General features: G+C 41.8%; 3 protein-coding genes across 3 annotated transcripts; 2 read left to right on the top strand and 1 right to left on the bottom strand.

The window, feature by feature from the left end:
* The first annotated feature begins 289 nt into the window (after positions 1–289).
* On the top strand, positions 290–1,246 carry LOC123949248 (olfactory receptor 52D1-like). The gene has a single exon (XM_046016616.1). It carries the CDS (start codon positions 290–292, stop codon positions 1,244–1,246), a length of 957 nt encoding a protein of 318 aa, XP_045872572.1.
* A 13,893-nt stretch (positions 1,247–15,139) lies between these two features.
* LOC123948736 (olfactory receptor 52D1) lies at positions 15,140–16,096 on the top strand. The gene has a single exon (XM_046015898.1). The coding sequence runs from the start codon at positions 15,140–15,142 to the stop codon at positions 16,094–16,096; it is 957 nt and encodes a 318-aa protein (XP_045871854.1).
* Positions 16,097–20,466: 4,370 nt separating this feature from the next.
* On the bottom strand, positions 20,467–22,095 carry LOC123948185 (ubiquilin-1-like). Its single transcript, XM_046014723.1, has one exon. It carries the CDS (start codon positions 22,093–22,095, stop codon positions 20,467–20,469), a length of 1,629 nt encoding a protein of 542 aa, XP_045870679.1.
* Between the last annotated feature and the right edge of the window lie 4,421 nt (positions 22,096–26,516).

The raw sequence follows: 26,516 nt of genomic DNA, 5'->3' as shown, positions 1-26,516 counted from the left end.
TAGGGGTGCAGGTATCCTACAAAGATTCTGGTAGGTATGGTTGGCACTTGGAATGTGGAAATCAAAAAATAAATTTTGACTATAGAAAATAGATGAAAACAATGGATTATACGTGATGTAGTATTTTAAGATTTGGAAAAAGTTAAAAACAATATATGTTTTTCTCAGCCTAAACAAGATTGTTTCAGAGAAGGGTCATCATTTTATGTGAATGAACCAAAACCCTGATTTGAGAGGGCAGTCAGTCATACAATCACCCCTTGGACAGAGCCCTTTATTTCCATGCAGAATGACAGCTTCCAACCTCAGTGATGACGGCCTCCCAGCCACTCTGTTCCTGACAGGGATCCCAGGGGTGGAGTGGGCCCACGTCTGGATTGCCATCCCCTTCTGTGCTGTGTATCTGGTAGCTCTGGCTGGGAATGCTGCTCTCATCCTGGTCATTGTGACAGACCGTGCTCTTCATGCACCCATGTACCTCTTCCTGTGCCTTCTCTCACTCACTGACCTGGCTCTCAGCTCTACCACTGTGCCCAAGACTTTAGCCATTTTGTGGCTCCATGCTGGTGAGATTTCCTTTGGTGGATGTCTAGCACAGATGTTTTCTGTCCATTCTATCTATGCTCTGGAGTCCTCGGTTCTTCTTGCTATGGCTTTTGATCGTTATGTGGCTATCTGCAACCCACTGAGATATACAACCATTCTCAACCATACCATCATAGGCAGAATTGGCCTTGCTGGCATACTCCGGAGTATAGCTGTTGTCTCTCCATTCATCTTCTTGCTGAGGCGACTGCCTTACTGTGGTCACCATGTCATGGCACACACATACTGTGAGCACATGGGCATCGCTCGCCTGGCCTGTGCCAACATCACTGTCAATATTGTCTATGGGCTGACTGTGGCTCTGCTGGCCGTGGGTCTGGATTCCATCCTCATTGCCATTTCCTACGGCTTTATCCTCCATGCTGTCTTCCGCCTGCCATCTCAAGATGCCAGGCACAAGGCTCTGAATACCTGCAGTTCCCACCTCGGAGTCATCCTGGTCTTCTACATTCCTGCCTTCTTCTCCTTCCTTACCCACCGCTTTGGGCAGCACCGAGTCCCCAAGAATGTGCACATCTTTCTGGCAAACCTCTATGTTCTGGTGCCTCCTGTGCTTAACCCAATCATCTATGGGGCTAGAACCAAGGAGATTCAGAGTCGACTTCTGAGACTGCTCCACTTGAGGAAGGGCTCAGTGTGAGTTCTGAGTAGGACTTGGAAATGATAAAGAAAGGTAAATGAGCAGAATAATTGTCTAGAAGCTTTTACATTAATGGGAGCCTATGAAGTGAGATAAGGGAGAAAGAGAAATAGTCAGATAAATTGGATATGTTGAATATGATGGTGAATGGTCTCCTTGAGCAATTCTGAATTGCCCAGAACGAGATTATATTTTTTCTGTCATCTCAGTTAGGGGCTATAATTTGTCAAGAAGAAAGACATTCCTGTCTGGAATTCACACTATACCTCATGGTTGCAATATTCTATTGGGAAGTGAGGTGAGAAACAAAAGGGATAACCTTCAGAGTGCGTTTGAATCTGAAATCCAAAACTTTGGGCAGTGGCTAAGAACATGAAAACTAAAATTAAATCATAGTGATTATGTTTAAGTGGTGTCTCCTCTATCAGTTTTGTGCTTTGAGCAAGTTGCTAAATACTTTTCTCCTTATTCTGGTTAACTGTGAATGGGGATAATGATCATTTTTAACTCTTGAGGTTGTGGTGAGGATTGACAAATCACTGAATGTATGTAGAAATCTTACAATAGTGTCTGAAATATAAAATGCTAAATAAATACATAAGTGTAAGATGTAAAAGTTGGAAACTTCTCAAAAGATGTAACTTCTGAAAACATTTCATTTTTATAACTTATCTAAGTCTTGTAGTATCTGAGCTCACACTATTGTAATAACTGGTGTCTGAAAGTTAGACAGTACTGGGGATATGATTAGTGCTCAATAAAACCATGTTATCTCCCTTTACTATCCACTCCTCTGATAAGTTCATTTCCATTTTGCCATAATTTTACCCCTTATTAAGTTATTATAGAAGCCTGATTAGAGTTCCAGTACCTTTATGGATAGTCCCTTGTTGACATCAGTAACTGTGCCTTTTTAAAGTTTATCATATTGAAATCTGTTGAAATTTTTGTATGTAAAAATTAATGTTTCTCAGCAAAAATCATATATAGATATATTTCTTCCCTATTACTGCCATCCAAGCATCTATTTTTGTCTTTGGTGATAACAATCGATTCTAATAGAAGCAGTAGGTTCTGAGTGGAGCTTTTTTATTGTTCCTTACTTTGAAACAACCCTGTCATGCCCCTCAGATAGACCACCTGACTGGAATCCCTCCTCACAGGTCTGGGTCCAGACATAAGGACACTCTCCTTTTCCCAAACCTCCTCTCTTAGGACCATTGCTATTTACAGCTGTTACTCTCAATTATGATTTCATTGTCACAATGTGGAAACAAAACTCTCTCCACTCCCAACTATGTATTTACAGAAACAAGGGTCCTCAGTGTTTATTTTTATAAAAATAATATTACAAATAAATAAATATGAACACATTACATTGACTCCATATTGACTTGTAAATACATGAGGTAATTTGAAAGGAAGTATCATCCATCTACCTCACTGAGGAACAGACACTTCTCCAACACTTCTCGAAAGAAGACATACAAAAAGCTAACAGAAACATGAAAAAAAAAATGTTCATCACACGCCATCATGGAAATACAAATCAAAACCATAATGAGATACTACCTTACACCAGTTAGAATGGCAAAAATTAAAGAGGCAGGAGACAATAAATTTTGTGGATGTGGAGGATGTGGAGAAAAGACAACCCTCTTACACTGTTGGTGGGAATGCAAGCTGGTACAGCCACTCTGAAAAACAGTATGGAGGCTCCTCAAGATGTTAAAAATGGAGTCTACCTTATCACCCAGCAATTGCACTACTAGGTATTTACCCAAAAGAGACAGATGTAGTGAAAAAAAGGGGCACATGTTCGTAGCAACAATGTCCACAATAGCTAAACTGTGGAAGGAGCCAAGATGCCCTTCAACAGATGAATGGATAAAAAAGATGTGGTTCATATATATTATGGAATATTACTTAGCCATCACAAAGGATGAATACCCACCGTTTGCACTGACATGGATGAAACTGGAGGGGATTATGCTAAGTGAAAAAAGTGAAGAAGAGAAAAACAATTATCATATAGTTTCACTCATATGTGCAATATAGGAATAACACAGAGGACCGTAGAAGAAGAGAGGGAAACTGAGTGGGGAGAAATCAGAGAGGGGCAGGAACCACAAGAGACTATGAACTCTGGTAAACAAGCAGGGTTTCAGAGTGGGTGGGTGGTGGGGAGATGGAGTAGTCAGGTGATGGTTCTTAAGGAGATGGAATGTGTTGGGATAAGCACTGGGTGTTAAATGAAACTAACGAATCATTGAACACTAAATCAAAAGCTAACGATATACTATACAGTGGCTAACTAAACAAAATTTTAAAAATGGAATAATATTTTCAAAGCAAATTTAAAGATTTTCATATTGCATTTATTAATGTGTGATTATAATTATTATAATGAAACACTTGAACACTTGGAATCCATTCTATTTTTTAAGATTTTATTTATTCATTTGCAATAGAGAGATACAGAGGGAGAGCATGAGCACAGGTAGAGGCAGAGGGAGAGGGAGAAGCAAAATCCCTGCTGAACTGGGCGTCTGGCACAGGGCTCGATTCCACGACCTGGAGATCATAACCTGAACCGAAGACAAATGCTTAACCATCTGAACCACCCAGGTGCCCCTTTAGAAACCTATTCTTTTTTAAAGATTTTTTAAAAGATTTTATTTATTTATTTGACAGACAGAGATCACAAGTCAGCAGAGAGGCAGGCAGAGAGAGAAGAGGAAGCAGGCTCTCCACTGAGCATAGAGCCCAATGTGGGGCTTGATCCCAGGACCCTGGGACCATGACCTGAGTTGAAGACAGAGGCTTTAACCCACTGAGCCACCCAGGTGCCCCTAGAACCTATTCTTAAAGGAAATAAAATAATTCATTGTATTATTACAAGTATGTAAGAGTTATCATCCTGAGATATTCAAGCAGAATTACACACATGGGAAAGTGAACCAACTTCAAAGAAGGCGGCAATAATTTAAAGTTTCTGAAAGTTAAGAAACTTGTTCATATACTTTTTAAAAAATTAACATATAATGTGTCATTTACTTCAGGGATACGGGTCTATGAGTCATCAGTCCTATGAAATTCACAACACACCACAGCACATACCCTCTCCATTGTCCATCACCCAGACACCCTATCCCTCCTACCCTCCTCTCCTCCAGCAACCCTCTGTTTGTTTTCTAAGATTAAGAGTCCTTATGGTTTGTTTCCCTCTCCAGTCCCATCTTGTTTCATTTTTCCCTCCCTTCCTCCCATGACTCCTCACCCTGCCTCTTAAATTCCTCATATCAGAGGGATCATATAATAATTGTCTTTCTCTGATTGACTTATTTCACTTAGATAATACCTTCTAGTTCCATCCATGTCATTGCAAATGACAAAACCTGGGATTTTTTATGGTTGCATAATATTCCGTTATATATATTTTTTTTTAAAAAATGGAATATATATAAAATGGAATATATATATAGGTTCTGCATTATGCATATATGCATAATATATATGTATAATGGAATATTTTATGTATATGTATGTATGTATATATATATGTGTGTGTATATATATATATATATATATATGCCACATCATCTTTATCCATTCATCTGTTGATAGACATCTAGGCTCTTTCCATAGTTTGGCTATTGTGGACATTGTTGCTATAAACATTCATGTGCATGTGTCCCTTCAGACCACTACATTTGTATCTTTAGGGTCGATATCCAGTAGTGCGATTGCTGGATCATAGGGTAGCTCTCTTTTCAACTTTTTGAGGAACTTCCATACTATTTTCCAGAGTGGCTGCACCAGCTTGCATTCCCACCAGCAGTGTAGGAGGGTTCCCCTTTCTCTACAGCCTCACCAACACTTGTCATTTCCTGGGTGATTATTTTTAGTCATTCAGATTGGTGTGAGGTGGTTTCTAAACATGGTTTTGATTTGTATTTCCCTGATGCTGAGTCATGTTGAGGATTTTTTTCATGTGTATTGGCCATTTGGATGTTTTCTTTGCAGAAATGTCTGCTCATGTCTTCTGCCCATTTCTTGATTGGATTATTTGTTCTTTGGGTGTTGAGTTTGGTAACTTCTTTATAGATTTTGGATACTAGCCCTTTATCTGATATGTCCTTTGCAAATATCTTCTCCCATTCTGTTGGTTGTCTTTTGGTTTTGTTGACTGTTTCCTTTGCTGTGTAAAAGTTTTTGATTTTGATGAAGTCCCAAAAGTTCATTTTTGCCTTTGCTTCCCTTGCCTTTGGTGATGTTTCTAGGAAGAAGTTGCTGTGGCTGAGGTCAAAGAGGTTTCTGCTGTGTTTTCCTCAAGGATTTTGATGGATTTCTCTCTCATAATGAGGTCTTTCATCCATTTTGAGTCTGTTTTTGTGTGTAGTGTAAGGAAATGGTCCAGTTTCATTTTTCTGCATGTGGCTGTCCAATTTTCCCAACACCATTTGTTGAAGAGACTGTCTTTTTTCTATTGGACATTCTTTCCTATTTTGTTGAAGATTAGTTGACCATAGAGTTGAGGTCCATTTCTGGGTTCTCTATTCTGTTCCATTGATCTATGTGTCTGTTTTTGGGCTGGTACCATACTGTTTTGATTATTACAGCTTTGTAACAGAGCTTGAAGTCTGGAATTGTGATGCCACCAACTTTGATTTTCTTTTTCAACATTCATCTGGCTATTCAGGGTTTTTTCTGGTTCCATAAAAATTTTAGGATTATTTGATCCATTTGTTTGAAGAAAGGTGATGGTATTTTGATAGAGATTGCTTTAAATGTGTAGATTGCTCAAGGTAACATAGACATTTTTACAATATTTGTTCTTCCAGTTTATGAGCATGAAATTTTTTTCCATGTCTTTTTGTCTTCCTCAATTTCTTTCATGAGTACTTGATAGTTTTCTGAGTACAGATTCTTTGCCTCTTTGGTTAGGTTTTTTTCCTAGGTATCTTATGGTTTTGGGTGCAATTGCAGGTAGAATCGACTCCTTAATTTATCTTTCTTCTGCAGTGTATAGAAATGCAACTGATTTCTGTGCATTGATTTTATATTCTGACACTTTCCTGTATGAGTTCTGGCAGTTTTGGAGTGGAGTCTTGGGTTTTTCCACATAACGTTTATCATATCATTTACAAGGAGTGAGAGTTTGATTTCTTTGCCAGTTCAGATGTATTTTATTTCATTTTTTGTCTGATTGCTGAGGCTAGGACTTCTAGTACTATGTTGAACAGCAGTTGTGATAGTGGACAGCTCTTCATGTTTCTCAGCTTAGAGGAAAAGCTCTCAGTTTTTCCACAGTGAGAATGATATTCACTGGGGGTTTTTCATAGCTGGCTTTTATAATATTGAGTATGAACCCTCTATCCCTCCACTGTGAAGAGTTTTGATCAAGAAAGTATGGTGTACTTTGTCAAATGCTTTTTCAGCATCTATTAAGAGTATCATATGATTCTTGTTCTTTTATTAATGTATTGTATCACATTGATTTGCAGATGTTGAACCAACCTGGCAGCCCAGGAGTAAATCCCACTTGGCTGTGGCGAATAATCCTCTTAATGTACTGTTTGATTCTATTGGCTAGTATTTTGGTGAGAATTTTTGCATTCATGTTCATCAGGGATATTGGTCTATAATTCTTCTTTTTGATGGGGTCTTTATCTGGTTTTGGGATCAAGGAGATGCTGGCCTCATAAAATGAGTTTGGAAGGTTTCCTTCCATTTCTGTTTTTTGGAACAGTTTCAGGAGAATAAGTATTAATTCTTCCTTAAATGTTTGGTGGAATTCCCCTGGGAAACCCTCTGGCCCTGGGCTTTTTTCGGGTGGAGGGAGATTTTTGGTTACTGCTTCAATCTCCTTACTGGTTTTGGGTTTGTTTAGGTTTTCTGTTTCTTCCCAGTTCAGTTTTGGTAGTTTATGTGTCTCGAGGAATGCATCCATTTCTTCCATATTGTCAAATTTGCTGGTGTACAGTTGTTCATAATATGTTCTTATAATTGTTTGTATTTCTTTGGCTTTGGTTGTGATCTCTCCTCTTCCACTCGTGATTTTATTAATTTGGGTCCTTTCTCTTATCTTTTTGATAAGTCTGCCAGGTGTTTATCAATCTTATTAATTCTCTCAGAGAACCAGGTCCTGGTTTCATTGATCTTTTCTACTGCTCTTTTGGTTTCTATTTCATTGACTTCTGCTCTGGTCTTTATGATTTCTCTTCTTCTGCTGGGTTTAGGCTTTCTTTGCTGTTCTTTCTCCAGCTCCGTTAGGTGTAGGGTTAGGTTGTGTATTTGAGACCTTTCTTGTTTCTTGAGAAAGGCTTGTGTGCTATAGACTTTCCTCTCAGGACCACCTTTGCTATACCCCACAGATTTTGAACAGTTATGTTTTCATTATCGTTTGTTTCCATGAATTTTTCCAATTCTTTAATTTTCTGGTTGACCCATTCATTCTTTAGTAGGATGCTCTTTAGTCTCCATGTATTTGAGTTCTTTCCAACTTTCTTCTTGTGGCTGAGTTCTAGTTTCAAAGCACTGTGGTCTGAAATATGCAGGGTATGATCCCAGTCTTTTGGTACTGGTTGAGAACTGATTTGTGACCCAGGATGTGATCTACTCTGGAGAATGTTCAATGTGCACTAGAGAAGAAAGTCTATTCTGTTGCTTCAGGATGGAATGTTCTGAATATAACTGTGATGTCCATCTGATCCAGTGTGTCATTTAAAGCCTTTATTTCCTTGTTGATCTTTTGCTTAAATGATCTGTCCATTTCAGTGATGGGGATGTTAATGTCCCCTACTATTATTGTATTATTACCAATGTGTTTCTTTGATTTTGTCATCAATTGGTTTATATAATTGGCTGCTCCCCTGTTAGGGACATAGATATTTAAAATTATTAGATCTACTTGTTAGGCAGACCTTGTTAGACAGAACTAGTTTCTTCCTCATCTCTTATTATAGTCTTTGGCTTCAAATCTAATTTATCTGACATAAGGACTGCTTCACCAGCTTTCTTTTGATATGCATTAGTATGGTAAATTGTTTTCCACCCCCTCACTTTAAATCTGGAGGTGTCTTTGGGTCTAAAATGAGTTTCTTGCAGACAGCTTGTTGATGGGTCTTGTTTTTTTTTTCCATTATGATACCCTGTGTCTTTTTATTGGGTGATTTAGCCCATTTACATTCAGGGTAACTATTGAAAGATATGACTTCAGTGCCATTATATTGCCTATGAGGTGACTATTACTGTATATTGTCTCTTCCTTTCTGGTCTGTTACTTTATTCTCTCTCTTCACTTAGAGGACCCCTTTCAGTATTTCCTATAGGGCTCATTTGGTGTTTGCAATTTCTTTTAGTTTTTGTTTGTCCTGGAAGCTTTTTATTTCTCCTTCTATTTTCAATGACAGCCTGCCTGTATATAATATTCTTGGCTGCGTGTATTTCTCATTATTGCTCTGAATATATTATGCCAGTCCTTTCTGGCTGGTCAGGTCTCTGTAGAGAGGTCTGCTGCCAATCTGATATTTTTACCATTGTATATTACAAACTTCTTATCCTGAGCTGCTTTCAGGATTTTCTCTTTGTCACTGAGACTTGCAAGTTTTACTATTAGATCATGGGGTGCGGACATATTTTTATTGATTTTGAGGGGGATTCTCTGTGCCTCCTGGATTTTGATGCTTTTTTTTTTCCCCCTTTGCCATATTATGGAAATTCTCTACTATAATTTGCTCCAGTATACCTTCTGCCTCCCTCTCTCTTCTTCTGGGATCCCAATTTTTCTAATATTGTTTCAGCTCATGGTATCACTTACCTCTTGAATTCTCCCCTCATGGTCCGGTAGTTGTTTGTCTCTCTTTTGCTCAGTTTCTTTATTCTCCAGCATTTGGTCTTCTATGCCACTAATTCTCTCTTCTGCCTAATTTATCCTAGCAGTAAGAGTCTCCAGTTTTAATTGCACCTCATTAATAATCTTTTTATTTCAACTTGGTTATATTTTAGTTCTTTTATTTCTCCAGAAAGGGATTTTATTTATCCAGAAAGGGACTCTCTAGTATCTTCTCTGGTTTTCTCAAGCCCAGCTAGCATCTTTATAATCATCATCCTGAACTCTAGTCCCAACATCTTACTGATATCCATATTGATTAGGTCCCCAGCCATTGGTATTGCCTCTTGTTCTTTTTTTTTTTTTTGAGGTGAGTTTTTCTGCCTTGTCATTTTATACAGATAAGAACAGATGAATCAGAGAACAAAATACTAAAAGGATAGCACTGACCCCAGAAAAATATACAGTAACCAAATCAAAAGAGACATGAAACTGGAGGGAGAAAAAACTAAAGAAAAAAAATATAGATATATAGATATAGATAGATACTGGTGAATAGAACAGAGCCACACACTTGATTTGGGGTTTATTTTGGTCTGTTAGAAGAAACTGTCTCCCAAAATTCTAAAGAAAGAAAAATATATATATACACAAAAATAAAGGTAAACACAATGAGGTGATGGAATATGACTGTAAAGATGAAAATTTAAAAAGATTTTTAAAAAGGAATTGATATAATAAGAAGTTGGTTGAAAAAAAGGAAAAAAAAGTAGGAAAGAATGTGATCAGACTGGAGGCTAGAACAAAGCCATAAACTAGATTTAGGATATATTTTGAACTGTTAGAAGAAACTGTATCCCAAAATTTTAAAGAAAGAAAAAAGTATATATATACAAAAAATAATGTTAAATATGATAAAAGGATAAAATGAAAATTTAAAAAGATGTTTAAAAAGGTATTGATAAGATAAAATAGTAAAGAAAGGTTAAAATGGAAAAGAGGAAAAAAATTTTTAAAAATAGAATAAGAAAAAAATAAAATTTAAAAAGTTTAACTTTGAAATATTAGTCATGGGGGAAAAGCCATGAATTCTATGTGTTGTATTTCCCTAGCTCTGAAGTTTTGTAGTTCTCATTGATTGGTGCACTTGTTCTTGGCTGGTTGTTCTTGCTGATCATCTGGGGGAGGGACCTGTTGCAGTGATTCTCAAATATTTTTGCCTGAGGTGGAATTGCACCAGCCTTGCCAGGGTCCAGGCTAAACAGTCTGCTCAGTTTTTCTCTTGGTATCTTTTGTTCCCTGAGTGCTTTCTGTACATCTTTGGAAAACAGGAATGAAGATGGTGGCCTCCCAATCTCTGGCCCAGAGGAGCCAAGAGCTCAGGCCCCTTTTCAGTGAGCCCTCAGAGAAAAACAGTCAATCACTCCTGTCTCTCTTGTCTCTGGCTGCACTCGAAACTCACTTGGCCTATGACTGAGTATTTCTATCTCTGGTGCATAGCCCCGTTTTGAGTCTCCAAACCAAGTAGATTCCTGCATTGCACTCCCATGCCACTCCCCCCAGGGGAAGAAGGTGAGTCTCCCCAGATCTGCCACTTGTAGTGTCGCTGCTACAACTGTGCCAGGCATCACTGTTAAAAGTAATCCTGAAAGCCCCCTCCTCGGTTCTATCTCTGCAGGTGGCTTCCCTGTTCCTTTCCCAGGGAACTCTGATGCACTCAGGCACCCCCTGTCTTTCTGTGACCCTGAGGGTCCCGAGACCACACTGTCCCTGCGAGGGCTCCACCCTCCCCTGCCCCCACTTAGCCTTTGGAGTTACATCCCTCAGTGAAGCAGAATTTTAAACATTTCACTTTTGTGCTCTGCTGTGCACTACTGCTGTGCTACTACTTCCCAGGAGCCATCCCCTCTCCCCGCAGTCTGTCTTCCCATATATTGCCCGAGATTCATTTCTCCACACGTCCTACCTTCCAGAAAGTGGTTGCTTTTCTGTTCATAGAATTGCTGCTCTTCTTCTCTTCAATCTCCTGTGGAGTTTGCAGGTGTTCAGAATGATTTGATTACTATGTAACTGAACTCCTGGTGTGGATGATATCTAAGTCTTCTACTCCTCCACCACCTTGCTCCTATCTGTTGTTCAAATACTTTAAATGGGTAATGATGAGTTGGAAATTTCTAGGGCATAAAGTTTCCATGAGCTAAATTAAAAATTATCATATAGGAATTCTATTTTTAAATGCCAATATTAACAGTATACTAGAAATTAAAACTGTTTCTACTCTTTGAACTTTTAATGATAATTCTTAGACTCAACTCAAAGTTATGAAAGGGAAATGTAATGTTTTGAAAATTCTTTTAGGAAATCATCACATAAAATTATTTTTTAAAGATTTATTTACTTAATACTTTAGAGAAAGAGAGTACATAGGGGTGGAGGTGGGCAGTAGGAGATGGAGAGAGGATCCCAAGCAGATACCAAGCACAGTGCTCCTAGTGCATAGCCCACAGAGGGGCTCCATCTTATGAACCTGAGATCATGACCTGAGCCAAAATCAAGAAAAGGATACTTAACTAATGGAGGCATCTGGGTGTGACAACAACATAAAATTCTTAAAGAACATTAAATTGAAGTAATTTGAGAGGAGGGAGGTATGTTACAAGGGAAGAGAATAGTGTACTTTGAAGTCATAGAAAAAAAATCAATTAATCCTGGAAGGTGCTTTGATAGAGGGAATCTTTCATATAGGGACCTGATGCATGGCTGAAGTTCAGATATCTGAGGGGATCCACCTAGAGTATGGTTAACATTTCTTACCAGGTCTGTATCCATGGCAAATGAAGGGAGCACTTGCATAGAACCCATGCAGAGAAGGGCATTGTGCTTTCCTTAACACTCTATGGTCACCCTCATGAAATTCTTGATAATTTTATTTTTGAGCTTGTGTTTTGTAGGTGAAGCCTATATTGGAACGATGTATGCATGTGCTCACCACCATTGTTTGCTGACATTGAGCACAGAACTCTGGTGAATTCACAGTGAGAGGGAGTTCAGCAAAACACACAGAATAAAGAGAAGAGAAGAAATGGAGGAAACAAGAAAAGAAAAGAGAAAGAAAGAGAGGAGACGGGAGGATAAAACCTAAAACAAAATATACCAGATGTTTCATTTCCTCTTTCCTAGAAAAGTCATCAAGGAAGATTTTCCAAAATATTCCTCATGTTTTCAATCTCCTCCTCATTCTTTCTCTCAAAATGTGCATCACAGACCATATCCCTGGAGGAGGCCAATTTGGTTTATACTCCTGAGCCTCACAGACAGAGGCACTAAATAAGCTTGCTTATCAAGCCCATTCACCAACGGAGGCTGGGACACAGAGCTGAGCCGAAGACAATCACTGAGCCCTGAAAACAGAGAGCAAACAAAGATCAGACATTTCAACCCAGATTACACATTCAGACCCTTCTGTTCTCTCCTACCACACCCACCTGATCCTGCACACAGCTTTCACCTCCTTTAATAACTCTGTGCATTCAGATACCCACCTCCTGCACAAGCTGCACTCGGGCACCCTCTGCCCACACAGCCTCACACTCAGCACACCCTCTCACAGAGCTCCAACTTCAGCGGGCTCCACCTGCAAGTGCATGTTTTCCATACAGGTATGTTCTTCAAATCCGGTTGCCCAACAACTGTGTTCTATGACAGAACACAGAGTTAAATTATTGGGGTCTAGGTCAGAGATGGGGACCTCAAAGGCCAGACCCTGAGACAGTTTCCAGAGGATGCTCCCATTATGGACCAGAGTGGCACTCCCTCAGTATCCATATCCCATTGTTTCCTAGGGAAAAAAAAAATTTCTAACTCTGCTCTAACCATAGGTTTTCTGTCCCTCACATCCCAGATGGTCACAGAGTACTACACCTTATAATTCCACTTGGAAACTTCCTTAATGGGCAAGAATGGGCTGGAAAGAATAGGGAAGGGAAGACGGTAGTGATTCCAGCTCTCTGCCCACAACCATCCAAGCCTCTCTGCCTGCTGCAGTCAAAGCTTGTGTCAAGTCCAAGCCCAAGACCTTCATCAGTGAAGGTCTCTATACAAATAGGAGGGGCTCCCTAATTCTCTCTACATTTGAATTTCAGATAATTAGGAAAGTGTTTGCAGCTTTATGAGTTGATATTTTTCAAAATGCCTTGTTTGAGAGAGAGAGGAACTCAGATATTGGTCATAGTCATGGACATCTGGGTCAGGTAAAACTTGAAACTTGAATCAGGACCCCTAATTTCAGGACCCTCTGCAATGAACATGCATTGTGATCTGGATGACATCAGTTTACTTCTCTGGACATTGTCTCCCTTTGATTAGGGGTGCAAAGGATTATGACACTCTATTTTCTCCAGAAGGGTGTTAATAGATAAAGAGCTTGCAAAAAAGGGGAGCAATGATTTAGGGTGTCGAAATTTTCAACTCATACATAGTACTTTTTGGTCATCTATAAACTTTGTGAAGGTAATAAACCATATGATGTCATTTCAAATTTAGAGTTGGAAAAAAGAAGTCCCAAAGAGGTTGTGGGACTATTCCAATGCCACATAAGGAACAGATGGGAAAGGAGAGAATGACTATAGAGTCATTGATTTTTCCAACTTAAGACAGGCCAAAGAAGTAGAAGATTTATTCTCAGTCACACATCAATTTTGTTAGAGTATCAGGACCAAAATCAAGTTTCTTAGAATCCCACACAGGTTTATTTTAAGTAGACAGTGTGCTTACTAAAGAGGAATGTTTTTGAATAGTAGCTAGCCTTCCCCAGCAAAACCAGATTCCCTTCCCAGAATATCTTCACTGTGAGCAACCTCAGAACAATCTATTTTCTGCCTTGTTCTGCCTCTATCAGCCCTTGGTATGCTCATCAAGCCTCCGTATTCAGCCTTCACACTGCTTGGCATGCAGGACCTATAGCTGCCTTTGCCACAGTACTGACTGCTGTTTCCCAACTGGAATGTCTGGTGTATTTCATTCTTCTGGTTACTCAAATCACTGTAGATACTGAATCATGCAATATGTGAGCATATTCAGGTGACCTAACTTCTTCCTAGGCATTCCAGGTGAGATACAAAATGTTATGTAGTGTATATTTAGGAAGATAAGTTAGAAAAACAGAAAATAGAGTGATTGCATTATTATAGCACAGAGTCTAAAAGTCAATGTCATGTCACATTGACTTTAGTGAACATTGAGTCTTGAGTGAAAACTGATCAAAATGTCTAGGTCTGGACACAAGCATGGTCAGTGTGGAGGTTATAATTGCATAAGGGCATAATCTCAGCCAACTGGACTTTATAGTAGTAGAAGAATGGGGGAAAAAAAGACAACAGGGACCACAAGAAAGGGAGGACTTCTGGGAGGCAGAAAATTTTCAACGAAGCTTAGAAAACAGAAAAGGGGAAAATAAAGCCTGAAGACTCCCTAGGTCTGGGGAAAAGGCATGAATGAAAGAGGCAAGGAACATCCCTCCTTATGAGTCGACTAAAGGTTAATAAATGATGGGCAAGATGTGTAGGATGTAGGTCATGAAGGATTAGATTGGAAAGATGCTTCAGCAGTTAGATTGGTGCTTAGAAGTTAGAACTCAAAACATGATTGAAAAGCACAGGAATTAGCAAAATGAAAAAAAAAAGCAGACTACATATGATAGAATCTTTAAGGTTCTTGTACAAGTTAATAATGAATATTTTTTAAAAGATTTTATTTATTTGACAGACAGAGATCACAATAGGCAGAGAGGCAGGCAGAGAGAGAAGAGGAAGCAGGCTCTCCAGGGAGCGGAGAGCCTGATGCAGGGCTCGATCCCAGGATCCTGGGATCATGACCTGAGCCTAAGGCAGAGGCCTTAACCCACTGAGCCACCTAGGTGCCCCAATAATTAATATTTTTCTCAACCTGAAAAATATTGTCTCACAGAAGGGTCATTTTATGTAAAGAATGAGCCAAAACCCTGATACGACAGGGCAGTCATACCATGACCCTTTGGATCGAGCCCTTTATTTCCATGCAGAATGACAGCTTCCAACCTCAGTGATGACAGTCTCCCAGCCACTCTGTTCCTGACAGGGATCCCAGGGCTGGAGTGGGCCCACGTCTGGATTGCCATCCCCTTCTGTGCCATGTATCTGGTAGCTCTGGCTGGGAATGCTGCTCTCATCCTGGTCATTATGACAGACAGTGCTCTTCATTCACCCATGTACCTCTTCCTGTGCCTTCTCTCACTCACTGACCTGGCTCTCAGCTCTACCACGGTGCCCAAAATGCTGGCCATTTTGTGGCTCCATGCTGGTGAGATTTCCTTTGGTGGATGCCTAGCACAGATGTTTTGTGTCCATTCTATCTATGCTCTGGAGTCCTCAGTTCTTCTTGCCATGGCCTTTGATCGCTACGTGGCTATCTGCAACCCACTGAGATATACAACCATTCTCAACCATACCGTAATAGGCAAAATTGGCTTTGCTGGGCTTTTCCGTAGTGTGGCCATTGTCTCCCCATTCATCTTCTTGCTGAGGCGACTGCCTTACTGTGGTCACCATGTTATGGCGCACACATACTGTGAGCATATGGGCATCGCTCGCCTGGCCTGTGCCAACATCACTGTCAATATTGTCTATGGGCTGACTGTGGCTCTGCTGGCCATGGGTCTGGATTCCATCCTCATTGCCATTTCCTACGGCTTTATCCTCCATGCTGTCTTCCGCCTGCCATCTCAAGATGCCAGGCACAAGGCTCTGAATACCTGTGGTTCCCACCTCGGAGTCATCCTGGTCTTCTACATTCCTGCCTTCTTCTCCTTCCTTACCCACCGCTTTGGGCAGCACCGAGTCCCCAAGAATGTGCACATCTTTCTGGCAAACCTCTATGTTCTGGTGCCTCCTGTGCTTAACCCAATCATCTATGGAGCTAAGACCAAGGAGATTCGGAGTCGCCTTCTGAGACTGCTTCACCTGGGGAAAATTTTAACGTGATATTTGAGCAGTTTGGAGATAAGGAAAATAAGTGGGTATGGTAGGTGTCTAGGTGCATTTACATGGATGGAGACATCTGATATACCAGAAATGTCTTATAGGAGAGGAAACACTGCAAAGAAAGAGAAAGTTAGATGAATTGAAGGTTTCAAAAATCATATTGAACATACCATAATCCTGAGGCTCCCAGTATAACTCTGAAGAACTCAGAAAGATGATGGTATTTTTACTCTTGGGAAAATTTTACAATTAGGAATAAGCACGCCTTGGAGAAATCTCAGCAACCATGATATGCCAGTGTAGAATATGCCTAACTTTTTTTTTTCTTTTGCTGCAAATGTTTCTTTGACTTACTAAAGATCAAGTCAATTCCTCTTCTTAATTGAGTTCAGGCTTCATACTGGAATATTCTTCTGTGAGTCCAAATTTTTTTAAAAATGAGCATTTGAAGTAAATTTCATCTGATTTCCAATGCTTTGGGTATCCATGAAGAACACAAAGTCTAAAGTTAGAGTACCTGGGTTTGAGTTCTTGTTCCTCTGCTTACTAGTTTTGTAGCCTTGAACATGTTGCTCAATCTTTCTGTGTCTCAGTTTAACCAACTATCAAATGGATGATGTTAATATCTGATTCTTTTTTTTTAAATATCTAACTCAATGCTATTTCTAACATTAAGTAAGTTAATGAATGTAGGAAACTCATGATAGTGGATACATGTAAAATTATTGATAAATAAATAAGAATGTTATGTAAACTTGAAAATTATTAGCCAACTCATAAGTTATTTAGGACTATTTTTATTACATTATTTTACAAGGTTATTATAGTAACTACATTGTACAACATCTCTAAAATATTTAGGTAGTGCTTGGGACATGAATAGTTCTCATTAAAACTGTATTTCTCAGGACACCTGGTGGCTCAGTTGGTTAAGCATCTGCCTTTGGCTCAGGTCATGATCCCAGGGTCCTGGGATTGAGTCCAGCATCAGGCTCCTTGCTCAGCAGGGAGCTTGCTTCTGCCTCTGCCTGCCACTCCCCCTGTTTGTGCATGTGCTTGCTCTCTTTCCCCGATAAATGAATAAATAAATAAAAATTTTAAAAACAAAACAAAACAAAAACCCTGTATTTCTCCCATCTCTCCACTGGTCTTCTATTTGGAAGTCCCTTTCCTTTTAGCCATAAAAGTATCCCTCATTCAGGAATCATAGAGACCTGGTCAAAATCCAAATTGCTTTTTTGGTAGCCCTCCTTTGCCCTAGTAACCTCAGTTCTAAAATACACAAGTAAGTCCCCAATTACTCCTCCCAATAATTCAAAATGTGATTATCACCTGCAATTTAAATTAAGAGTCTGTGACTCAGAGAGGCTAATATTCCTAAGGTTATGCATCTATATGGGCCATAACTCATGCATTATCCAGAATGCAATATGTATGAGGACACCAACCTGCACAAACACAGAGCAACAAAAGTGAAGACCCTTTGTCTCTTGAGGTAGTAAATGGTAAAGAGACCCAGTAGTGTAATAATTTCAGGAACAAAGAAAAAATATATAAAAACAAGCTGAAGGTGGGGATGGGCAAGGGCACTGCTGTTCTGCCCTTGAAATGCTTCTTTGTGGGTCTTGTGCCTGCTCCCCTCAAGATGCTGGCTTCATTTGATCAAAAGGTCCCCCTCAAAAGGCAACTTGTCACCATTCACACTAATTACCTGCCATGAAACTCATATTTTCCTTAGAAGAAAGGGGGGGTCAGGAACCCAGGAAGTTAGTATCAAAGGCAAGGTCAGGATACAGGACGCTGGACTCCCATAGTAATATTTAAAATCCTACCTGTGGACTAGATTTCCAGGACCACAGAGCCATAAGGGACTTGATGGACTGGTAAGGAAATTCAGGTGCATGAGTAGGCAAATGATGTGTATGGTATTGGGCCACAAGTCCCATAGCTTGCAGCCTAATGCTCCCTCAACTCACCCACAAATTCATCAACCATTCATCATAACTCTTGGGCTATCCTCCTCTTCTACCTATGTCTGTGGCCTTAGAGGAGCTCAAAGGAGAAAAGTCAAAGGGGGTAGAGCAGAGACTAGAAGAGGAGGGGTGCAGGATCACACAGCTGCCAACACCGTCGCACGGGGGTCTCGCTGCGACCTATACTCTGGACTGATACCTTGTGGATACAGACAGAGCCTTCTTCCCCATGGTTTCCCCTTATTGAGCAAACTCCAAGTTTCACATACCATAGATAACAGACAGATGGAGGATTCTGCAGCCCTGACAGCAAGCTCCACTCCCTAAAGCTCTGGTTTAGGCTTTTTTATCATCCTGAAGCTAAAATGCAATAATTCCTAGAAGGGAAGGGTGATGTGTAGAAGCCAATAGGCCTTCTAGACGACTGCAGGTAGCAGGATCCAGTCCCTAGGAAGATTATTGACCTTATTGCCAAGTTCTCCCATCTCACTCAGGTGTCTGGCTACAGAAGCCCACGTGATAAAAGAGAAAGCATACTTCTAGAAGCCCAGGAGACTGCCCTGCCCATTACGCCCACTTCACCCCCAGACTCCTACTCTTCCCTGGGAAGAATTAGTGTACAACGCTAATCTCAGAAATTCAGACCAAGATCCTGGTTCCACAGGAAAGTGAAAATTAAACTGTGTATCAGGATCATTGATGGGCCATGCAGTCCCAAAGATATTTTATGCACGGTCCCTGACCGCCACAATCTTCAGGTCTCTAGGCTCATGTAGTGTCACAAATCAAGTCACAGTGTGTAGCTCAGAGATGTCCATCTTTACAAGCCCCCAGGAAGCATGAGATTCAGTTGTTTTTCAGCCCAGGCCCTTAGGGCTGGCTCTGAATCTACAGTCCCTGGTGTCCCCAAAGTAATGCCTCCAATATGCTTCCCACCTCTCTTTCATCAGGTGGTATCCGGCTGCACAGTTTCATATGGCCCTTGGTCCTCTGGGGCACACTTCATGTGCCTATACTGTGAATCACCTCAATGACTGATCAGAGTCTACAGAAGAGACTGGGTGGATTGGGAAAATATTAGGGACTTTCACCAAGACACTGGGACCCCAGAATGTAGAGTTGGAATGGGGCCCGGGGAAAGATGTTGAACTACATCTGGCCATGGTGAGCCAGAGGTTCCTCTGTGACACCCAGCAAAAGGCTGGTAGGCCTTGGAAAGTACAAATAGACTCAGAGATGAAGGAACCATGAACACAGACGTTAAGAGTCACAGCCAAAGATATGATCAAACTCTCTGAAAGATTAATAGAGAAAGAATAAGTGTAACATACTCTCAGGAAGCACCACTGTATAAAAAACAAAACCAAAAAAATGGATAAGAAAATAGGTCAAATAAAGCAGCTTAAAGAAATATGGGTCAGTATATCAGATCCTTTACAAAATTGAAAAAAAAAATGGGAAGATGGGGAATGAGAAAGTTTTGAGAAAGATTCTACACCATCCTGGGGGTGTCTGACTACAGAGGATGGGGAGATGGGGTCACTTTCAAGAAATTCAGAGATAGGGGCGCCTGGGTGACTCAGTGGATTAAGCTGCTGCCTTCGGCTCAGGTCATGATCTCAGGGTCCTGGGATCGAGCCCCGCATCGGGTTCTCTGCTCCGCAGGGAGCCTGCTTCCTCCTCTCTCTCTGCCTGCCTCTCTGCCTAATTGTGATCTCTTTCTCTCTGCCAAAGAAATAAATAAAATCTTTAAAAAAAAAAAAAAAGAAATTCAGAGATGAAAGGAGAGAGAAGTTCGGTGGCTGAGAGGGCAGCAGAGTCAAGCATTTTACAGTGTGAAGAGAAGAAGCCTGCCCAGGAGGAGAGGATGGGGCTTCAGAAGTGGTGGGGGTTCACCTCACAAAGCACAGATTCTGACACAAGCAGGTAAGAGAGAAAGAGCCTGAGCTGAGAAGGGGGTTGGCCAGGCTTTCTATAATATGGAGAGACTGGGTCTGAAGACGGAGATACTTGGTGAAAGAGAGAGTGGCTTCCTGGGGGAACAAAATCCAGGATTCCTTCAGAGTCACTCTGAAGTTGGACCAGAGGTGGCTTGTGATGATGATGACAATGTTGGTGAAGAACTAGATTGCTGAAAACACTCAGGACGTCCCCACCTCACATTTGAGTTTGGAAAACACTCTGAGATTAGGAGTATGAGAATATGTGCAGCACAGACCCAAGACCCTATAACATGAGCAATCTCTTTCCCAAACAGCTTCTCTTCACCCACCTACCCCCAAACTGACATCACACATGAGATTCAAGCAATCTTTTTAATGTAGAACAGGCTTGGGCAGTGAGGGAGGGGGCTGTTCAAGTGTGCACATGATCTTAGTAAGAGGAATGCAAAATATGTTACTTCCCCTCCCCTCCAGTTCCCCTTCCTTTTCCTCCTTCTCCACTGTGGGCATCCACTGGAGGGACCTGGGCCTCTGGTTCCCCCAGCAGCCTCTCAATGGCAGCATGAATGTCTCCTCCTGTGGCCATGAGGGCCTGTAGATTGGCATCACAATTAGCAAAACCCATGGCCTTCAGATGCTCCAGTTCTTGCTGGTAGCAGCCTTCAATGAGGAGGGATGAGGATAATAAGGATTGTGTGGACTGGGAGCAGGCATTGGACAATGTATGGAGAAGCTGAAGTATGGCCAAGGTGGGCTGCACAGAATCTCCTCTCTGACGCTGTCCTCCACCCCTGGTTTCAGGAGGTTCTCTAGTCCCATGTGACCTACCTGGGCCCCATAAACAAGGTTCCAGCCCAGGCACCTCCTTGGACAGTGTCTGCAGGCCCTTTTCTATCTGGATCAATGCCTGCAGTGCACGTGGGTTAGTCAGGATGGGAAGTAGTGGCATATGATGTCGCAGGGGGCTTCCAGTTGCCAACTGGTGTAGCAAAGTTGGATTTTGCTGCAGGATGTGCAAGGCTCTACGCAAGGCAGAGGGTGATGGTCTCAGCTGACTGATGAGAGGGGCTCTCCCTACAGGCTGCTGGATCTCCTTGGAGAGAAGATCCTGACTTGAGTTGACATCTGGCACACCAGTCCCACATCCTGAATTGGCCTGATTTGAGGCAACGCACCTGGCCTGGGTAACATCTCCTACCCTGACCTTCTGCGCCAATGGCCTGGCTGGGGCCAAGGCTGTAGGGATGGTGGCAATAGTGGCAGTTTTGATGTGAGCGCTGACCTCCTCTTTGCAAAGCTCTGAACCTGGGTTTTGGCCTTTGGAGGTAACCAATGGGGCCAGAGTGAAGAGCATGAGCTGCTGGATATCAGAGCAGACTGGATGCATGACGTTGTCACCGCCTGGCACTACCTTCAATGCCTCTAGCCCCCGCTTATCTTCCTGCAGGAGTTCCTGCTGCCGGGACGGGTTCTGCAAGGTTTCCAGAGCCTTAAGAGCTGGTTCAGGTTTCTGTACTATCCTTGAGGATTCGGGAACATGGCTAGCATTGGCTGGTTTCTCATTTGCCAGTCCTTGAACCATAGGGCTTTCCAAGAACTGCACCGCTGATTCAGGTGCGGCCATCAGGAGTTGAGCCAGCTGGCCAAGAAAGTCGGCCAGCTCAGGTGAGCTCCGGGCCAGCCGGCCCAGCCTGGCCAGCATCCCACCGCTGTCCGAGGTGGATGGTTCAAAACGATGCCTGCAGTGGCCAGCAGTGCCTGACAGAGTTCCAGGACCAGGCAGAGTTCCTTTCAGACGGGTCCTCACCACCAAGTGGACTGTAGTGCCGTCCAGGATACCACGCTGGCTCAAGATGTCTTGATCCCGGAGGATCTTTCCAGTGAAGATGAGCACCAATCGGTCGGTGTCACAATGAAGGCGTTTGGAGATCTGTTTTTTAAAGTGGTGGACACTGCTATTTTCTGCCAACATAAATTCCTGGCAGTCCTGCGGGGTCTTGACAGACACTCTGATGATGTGTGATGACAGCTCCCTACCAGACACCAGCCGGCTGTCCCCTGCTTCTTCCCTAGCCCGAGCCATATTTCTTCAAAAGAGGAATGCAAGACCACTTGAGGACCTGTCAAAGCCCAGGTGCAGGAGTAAGCACACCTTGGTGCAGGGACCAGTAGGTGTTGAGGAAGGTCCACTCACCCACGACCTCCAGACACCGCTTCCTAACGTAGCCTTGAGGTCACCTGGCTCCCATAGAGGTGTTGGCTGTCCTTTTCCAGGGCCAGCCTTAAGGGAAATGACATCAGTGATGAGGTCACAGTTAAGAAGTGAACCCACATGGGGGAAGGGCAGAGGTCTCTCCTACCTGCCGGAGGTAGGTAGCTCTTCACAATTTGACTTAAAGAGCAATAGAGAGAAATTAAATGTTTCTGCCTAGAAACCTTTTGTGCACCAGCCTATTTCACTATTGAAAATCTTACCCCCTGAGACTGGTAAACGAGTATCGCTAAGTAGGAAAGTATGGGTCTGAGAACAGGCTCAGGAAGTGCTGGTTCTAGTCACCTGCCTTGCTCTGAATGGGCTGTATACTGACCATGGCCCAGTCAAGGCCACAAGTTCCCTTGTTTCCATATGAACAGAATGAAGATGTGTACAGTTAGTCCATTCAACCTCAGTGGGAGCTCGAGGGCAGCCTGTGTCTCCAAGGCCCAGCAGGCTGAGTAACCCATCCACGCAGTTCTAAGGAAAACAGCATCATGTTCCCGAAGAAATTCTGGACTAAGTTGTTCTCAAAGACAGAAACTATGATCTCAAGTCTCCGGGATTAGAGCTGAGGCAAAATAAATTATAAGAAAGTAATAATTTTACTCTAGGTCTTCATGATTTAACGGTGGTTAGACTTAAGATCTATTTGCAAAGGAAAACTGTCGCTTGGAAGCTGACATATTTCAGCTGCAAAAGCAGAAAAATGATGATTTTCTAAGGCACTGTTTGGCCACTCCAGGCAGGTGCAGTCTGTCAAATCTGCACCCACTGTATTTTTTACATGAAGATGGATACATCAGTCTGCCAGGCATTTGCCATTATATCCTTGACACTTTTTCTGGTTCTGGAATTTCCAAGGACTACAAAATTAGCACTTGGCTGTCTACAACAGCACCTTAAGAAGGTCTTGCTGGATGTGGGAAACACGAGCCTCTAGAACCTTTTACTATAAGATATTGATAGATGTTCTTAAACCTGGGCCAGTCTGATTCAGTGTCTCCTGTACCCAACTGATATCAAGACTCTGATAAGTTGTAATTCCTGAGTCTAGAAGATCTTCTCAATCTGAAGAAACTTCATAGAGTGAGCCTCGTGACTGGCTGGCAGCAAGCAGTCTAGTAGGCCTTTCCCAGAATGCCCAGATCTCAGAACAACTTCTATCACATGAATATTATTAGCAAAACCAATTCCTTTGGGGAATTTTCTGAGTTTCACCCAGCAGAACTGGATTTTAAAACTAATGTTCCTGGCTTTTCATTAGCTAATAAATTAATACATAACAGGAGTTGAAGAACATTCAGGGGAGTGTTATCCAGAATTGCTTTCTCATACCTCGTGTTTCCAGGGTGGTAGTGGTGGTGTTCCCTTCTGCATAGCCTGTGAGGTGAACCATCCCTTCACTCCTCTCTTTCAGGCTCTATTGTCAGGACCTGGAATGTCTCCTTCCCAAGCACCCACTGACAGCCCTTGCCAGTCCATTTACACCCCGTGTTCCAGTGAGGGAGCCCTGCACATGCTGTCCACTGAATTCTTCAACACAAAAATCTCCTTCATCCTTCCTGAGAAGACATCATTGAAATGTTTTGTATTGTGCCTAAATTCCTTTTATAATTGGAAAATAAAACAATCAACTTGCAATTTATTTAATCAATTGAAAACTTGCCACTTAGGACAAAAACGGGGGAATGCAGACTCGCTAGAGGAAAATAGCCCTGGTTTAAATCCCACTCCTACCACTTAATAACCTTCAACCAGTCATTTATCCCTTTTAAGCCAGGATTTCATCATCTGTAAAATGGTAGTTCTTCACAGATTTGTTCGAAGATTGAAGGAGATAATGCATATAAAGTTCAATCCAAAGTATTTGACACAGAGCAGACATCTGTCAAATGTTGAGTATGATTTCAACAGTACAGTCACTGCCAGTCCTCAGTATATCCTGTGGTCAGGTCCGTAACTAGACTGAGAGACGTGAGCACAGATATTGCCTGTCAGGGTTGACTAAATGTCCAGAGACATGTTTAGCTGCAGATGCTGGAGACATTTCCAAGCAGACTGGGAAGGGGAGTGTGGTATCTTCTGTTAGACCCAGGACTCCAACTAGATTAAATAAAACGCTGACTTTATGCACCTGATTTAAAGTTTATTGTAGTAAGATCTAATTTCCAGGAAACATATTATATTCCCATATTTTTCACAGAGATTGGCTAATGTTTTCCCATCCCTAGAATAGTTTTATTAGACATCAAACTATATGAAAAGCTCAGCATTTTTTTCAAAGATTTCTTTAACAGAGAGAGCACAAACAGGGGAAGGGCAGCAGGAGAGGGAGAAGGAGAAGCTGACTCCCCACTGAGCAGGGAGCCTGACATGTGGCTCAACCCGAGGACAATGAGATCCCAGGACCTGAGCCGAAGGCAGACACTTAACTGCCTGAGCCACCCAGGCTCCTCAAAAAGCTCAATATAATATGCAGTTTCAGTGTTTCTTGTTAGCAGTTTGCTTCCAAAAGATCTAGTGAGAGTTTAATTTTTTTTCTTTAACCAGAACTGTCACCTGGGAGAAGATGGCTCCTGGTGGCCATGCTAACTGAACAGGAAGTGCTATAGGGATTCCCATTAAAAGAGAAATGCCTGATGGGGTGCCTGAGTGGCTTGTGGGTTAAGCCTCTGCCTTCAGCTCAGGTCATGATCTCGGAGTCCTGGGATTGAGCCCCGCATTGGGCTCTCTGCTCAGCAAGGATCCTGCTTTCCCACCTCTCTCTCTCTGCCTGCCTCTCTGCCTACTTGTGATCTCTGTCTGTCAAATAAAATCTTTAAAAAGAGAGAAACGCCTGATTCTGTTAGTGAGCTGTGCTTTCCCTCCTATAATACACTGAGTAGTTTTGAGCCAAGTATGGTTTATGATAATCTCATTTCTTTAATTAAACCAAAAAGACCCTCTAATGGGAGTAACAAAGACTACCTCCATGTTACTTTTTCAATAAAATCCAAACTCCTTGTCTAGCTACAAAGCCTCCACTGGTTCGATTCCTGCTCATCTCCTGGACTTCCTGATGATAATTTTCTCCTTTTCTACAAAACTTGGCCACACTGGCCTCCCTTTTATAAATACATTGGCCTCCCTTTTATCTATGAAACAGGCCAAGTGCCTTCCCATCCTGAAAGCCATTGCAATTGTTGTTCCCTAAGGCTTTAATGCTTGTCCACCTAATCTTTACAAGGCTCATCCTTCTTACCTTTCAAATCGTCTCTTCACAAAGCCCTTCCCAACCATTCCATATCTTACCAGTCTATTTTAGTTATCTGCATAGAACTTACCATTATGCCATTATTTCTTCTTTACTGTTCATTTATGTTTCCATGTCCCTTTACTAGAATATAAGCTCCACGAGAACAGGGACCTTATCTTATTTGCTTTTGTAACCCCATTGCTAGCCAGCACTAAATAAAAAACATATAGGAAAGAAGAAAGAGAAGGTGGGAAGGAGGGAGTTGAGGGAGAAAGGGAATTTGAATTAAAGACACAGACCCTAATTTATTGTCATGGCAGTTTGTGGTGTTTTGCTCCCCTAAAGAAATGTCCAGCAATAGGTGAACGTGGAGCAAGCATAAATGAGAATCCTTGGTTGTTCTAATGAATGGAATCACATATGACAGTGAATAAACTCCTGTCTCTCTCTCCACAAACCTGTTTCTCCCATAGTGTTCTCCACCTCGTTTAGTTTTACAAGCAAGACAGCTCATGTCAGATAAGAAGCTCCCCTTACCGCTCCCCCCGTCCTTCTCCCTTCTCAGACCATCATTCATTTAGTTGTTCAGGCCAGAAACACAGGAATCACCCCTGAGTCCTTTCTTTTCACACAACTATCAGTAATTATTCAGGGCTCTTTCTTCGACATGTAATCTGACTCTGATCACCTCCACTTTTTTTCTTTTTCTTTTTTTTTTTTCTTTCTCTTTTTTTTTTTTTTTCTCTCTCTCTCTCTCTTTTTTAAGCTCCACGCTGGGTGTAGAGCCAGATGCATGGTTTGAACTCACGACCCTGATATTAAGACCTGAGCTGAGGTCAAGAGTCAGCTGCTTTACCGACTGAGCCACCCAGGTACCCCACCTTGACGTCTTAAATAGCCTCCTTGCCAGCACCCAGCTAGCTCAGTCGGTAGAGCATGAGACTCTTAAATAGCCTCCTAGCTGGTTTCCCTACTTCCTCTCTTGGTCAATTAAAGTCACTACTTCCCATAG

The sequence above is a fragment of the Meles meles genome, chromosome 8, assembly GCF_922984935.1.
Source record: "Meles meles chromosome 8, mMelMel3.1 paternal haplotype, whole genome shotgun sequence".
In the NCBI taxonomy this organism is placed as follows: Eukaryota; Metazoa; Chordata; class Mammalia; order Carnivora; family Mustelidae; genus Meles; species Meles meles.
The sequence above is the reverse complement of the archived record's forward strand: the minus strand, read 5'-3'. Positions and strand labels throughout refer to the sequence as shown.

Excerpts from the sequence above, each read along its gene's own strand:
- LOC123949248 (XM_046016616.1), top strand. The coding sequence starts at position 290 with ATGACAGCTTCCAACCTCAGTGATGACGGCCTCCCAGCCACTCTGTTC.
- LOC123948736 (XM_046015898.1), top strand. The coding sequence starts at position 15,140 with ATGACAGCTTCCAACCTCAGTGATGACAGTCTCCCAGCCACTCTGTTC.
- LOC123948185 (XM_046014723.1), bottom strand. The coding sequence starts at position 22,095 with ATGGCTCGGGCTAGGGAAGAAGCAGGGGACAGCCGGCTGGTGTCTGGT.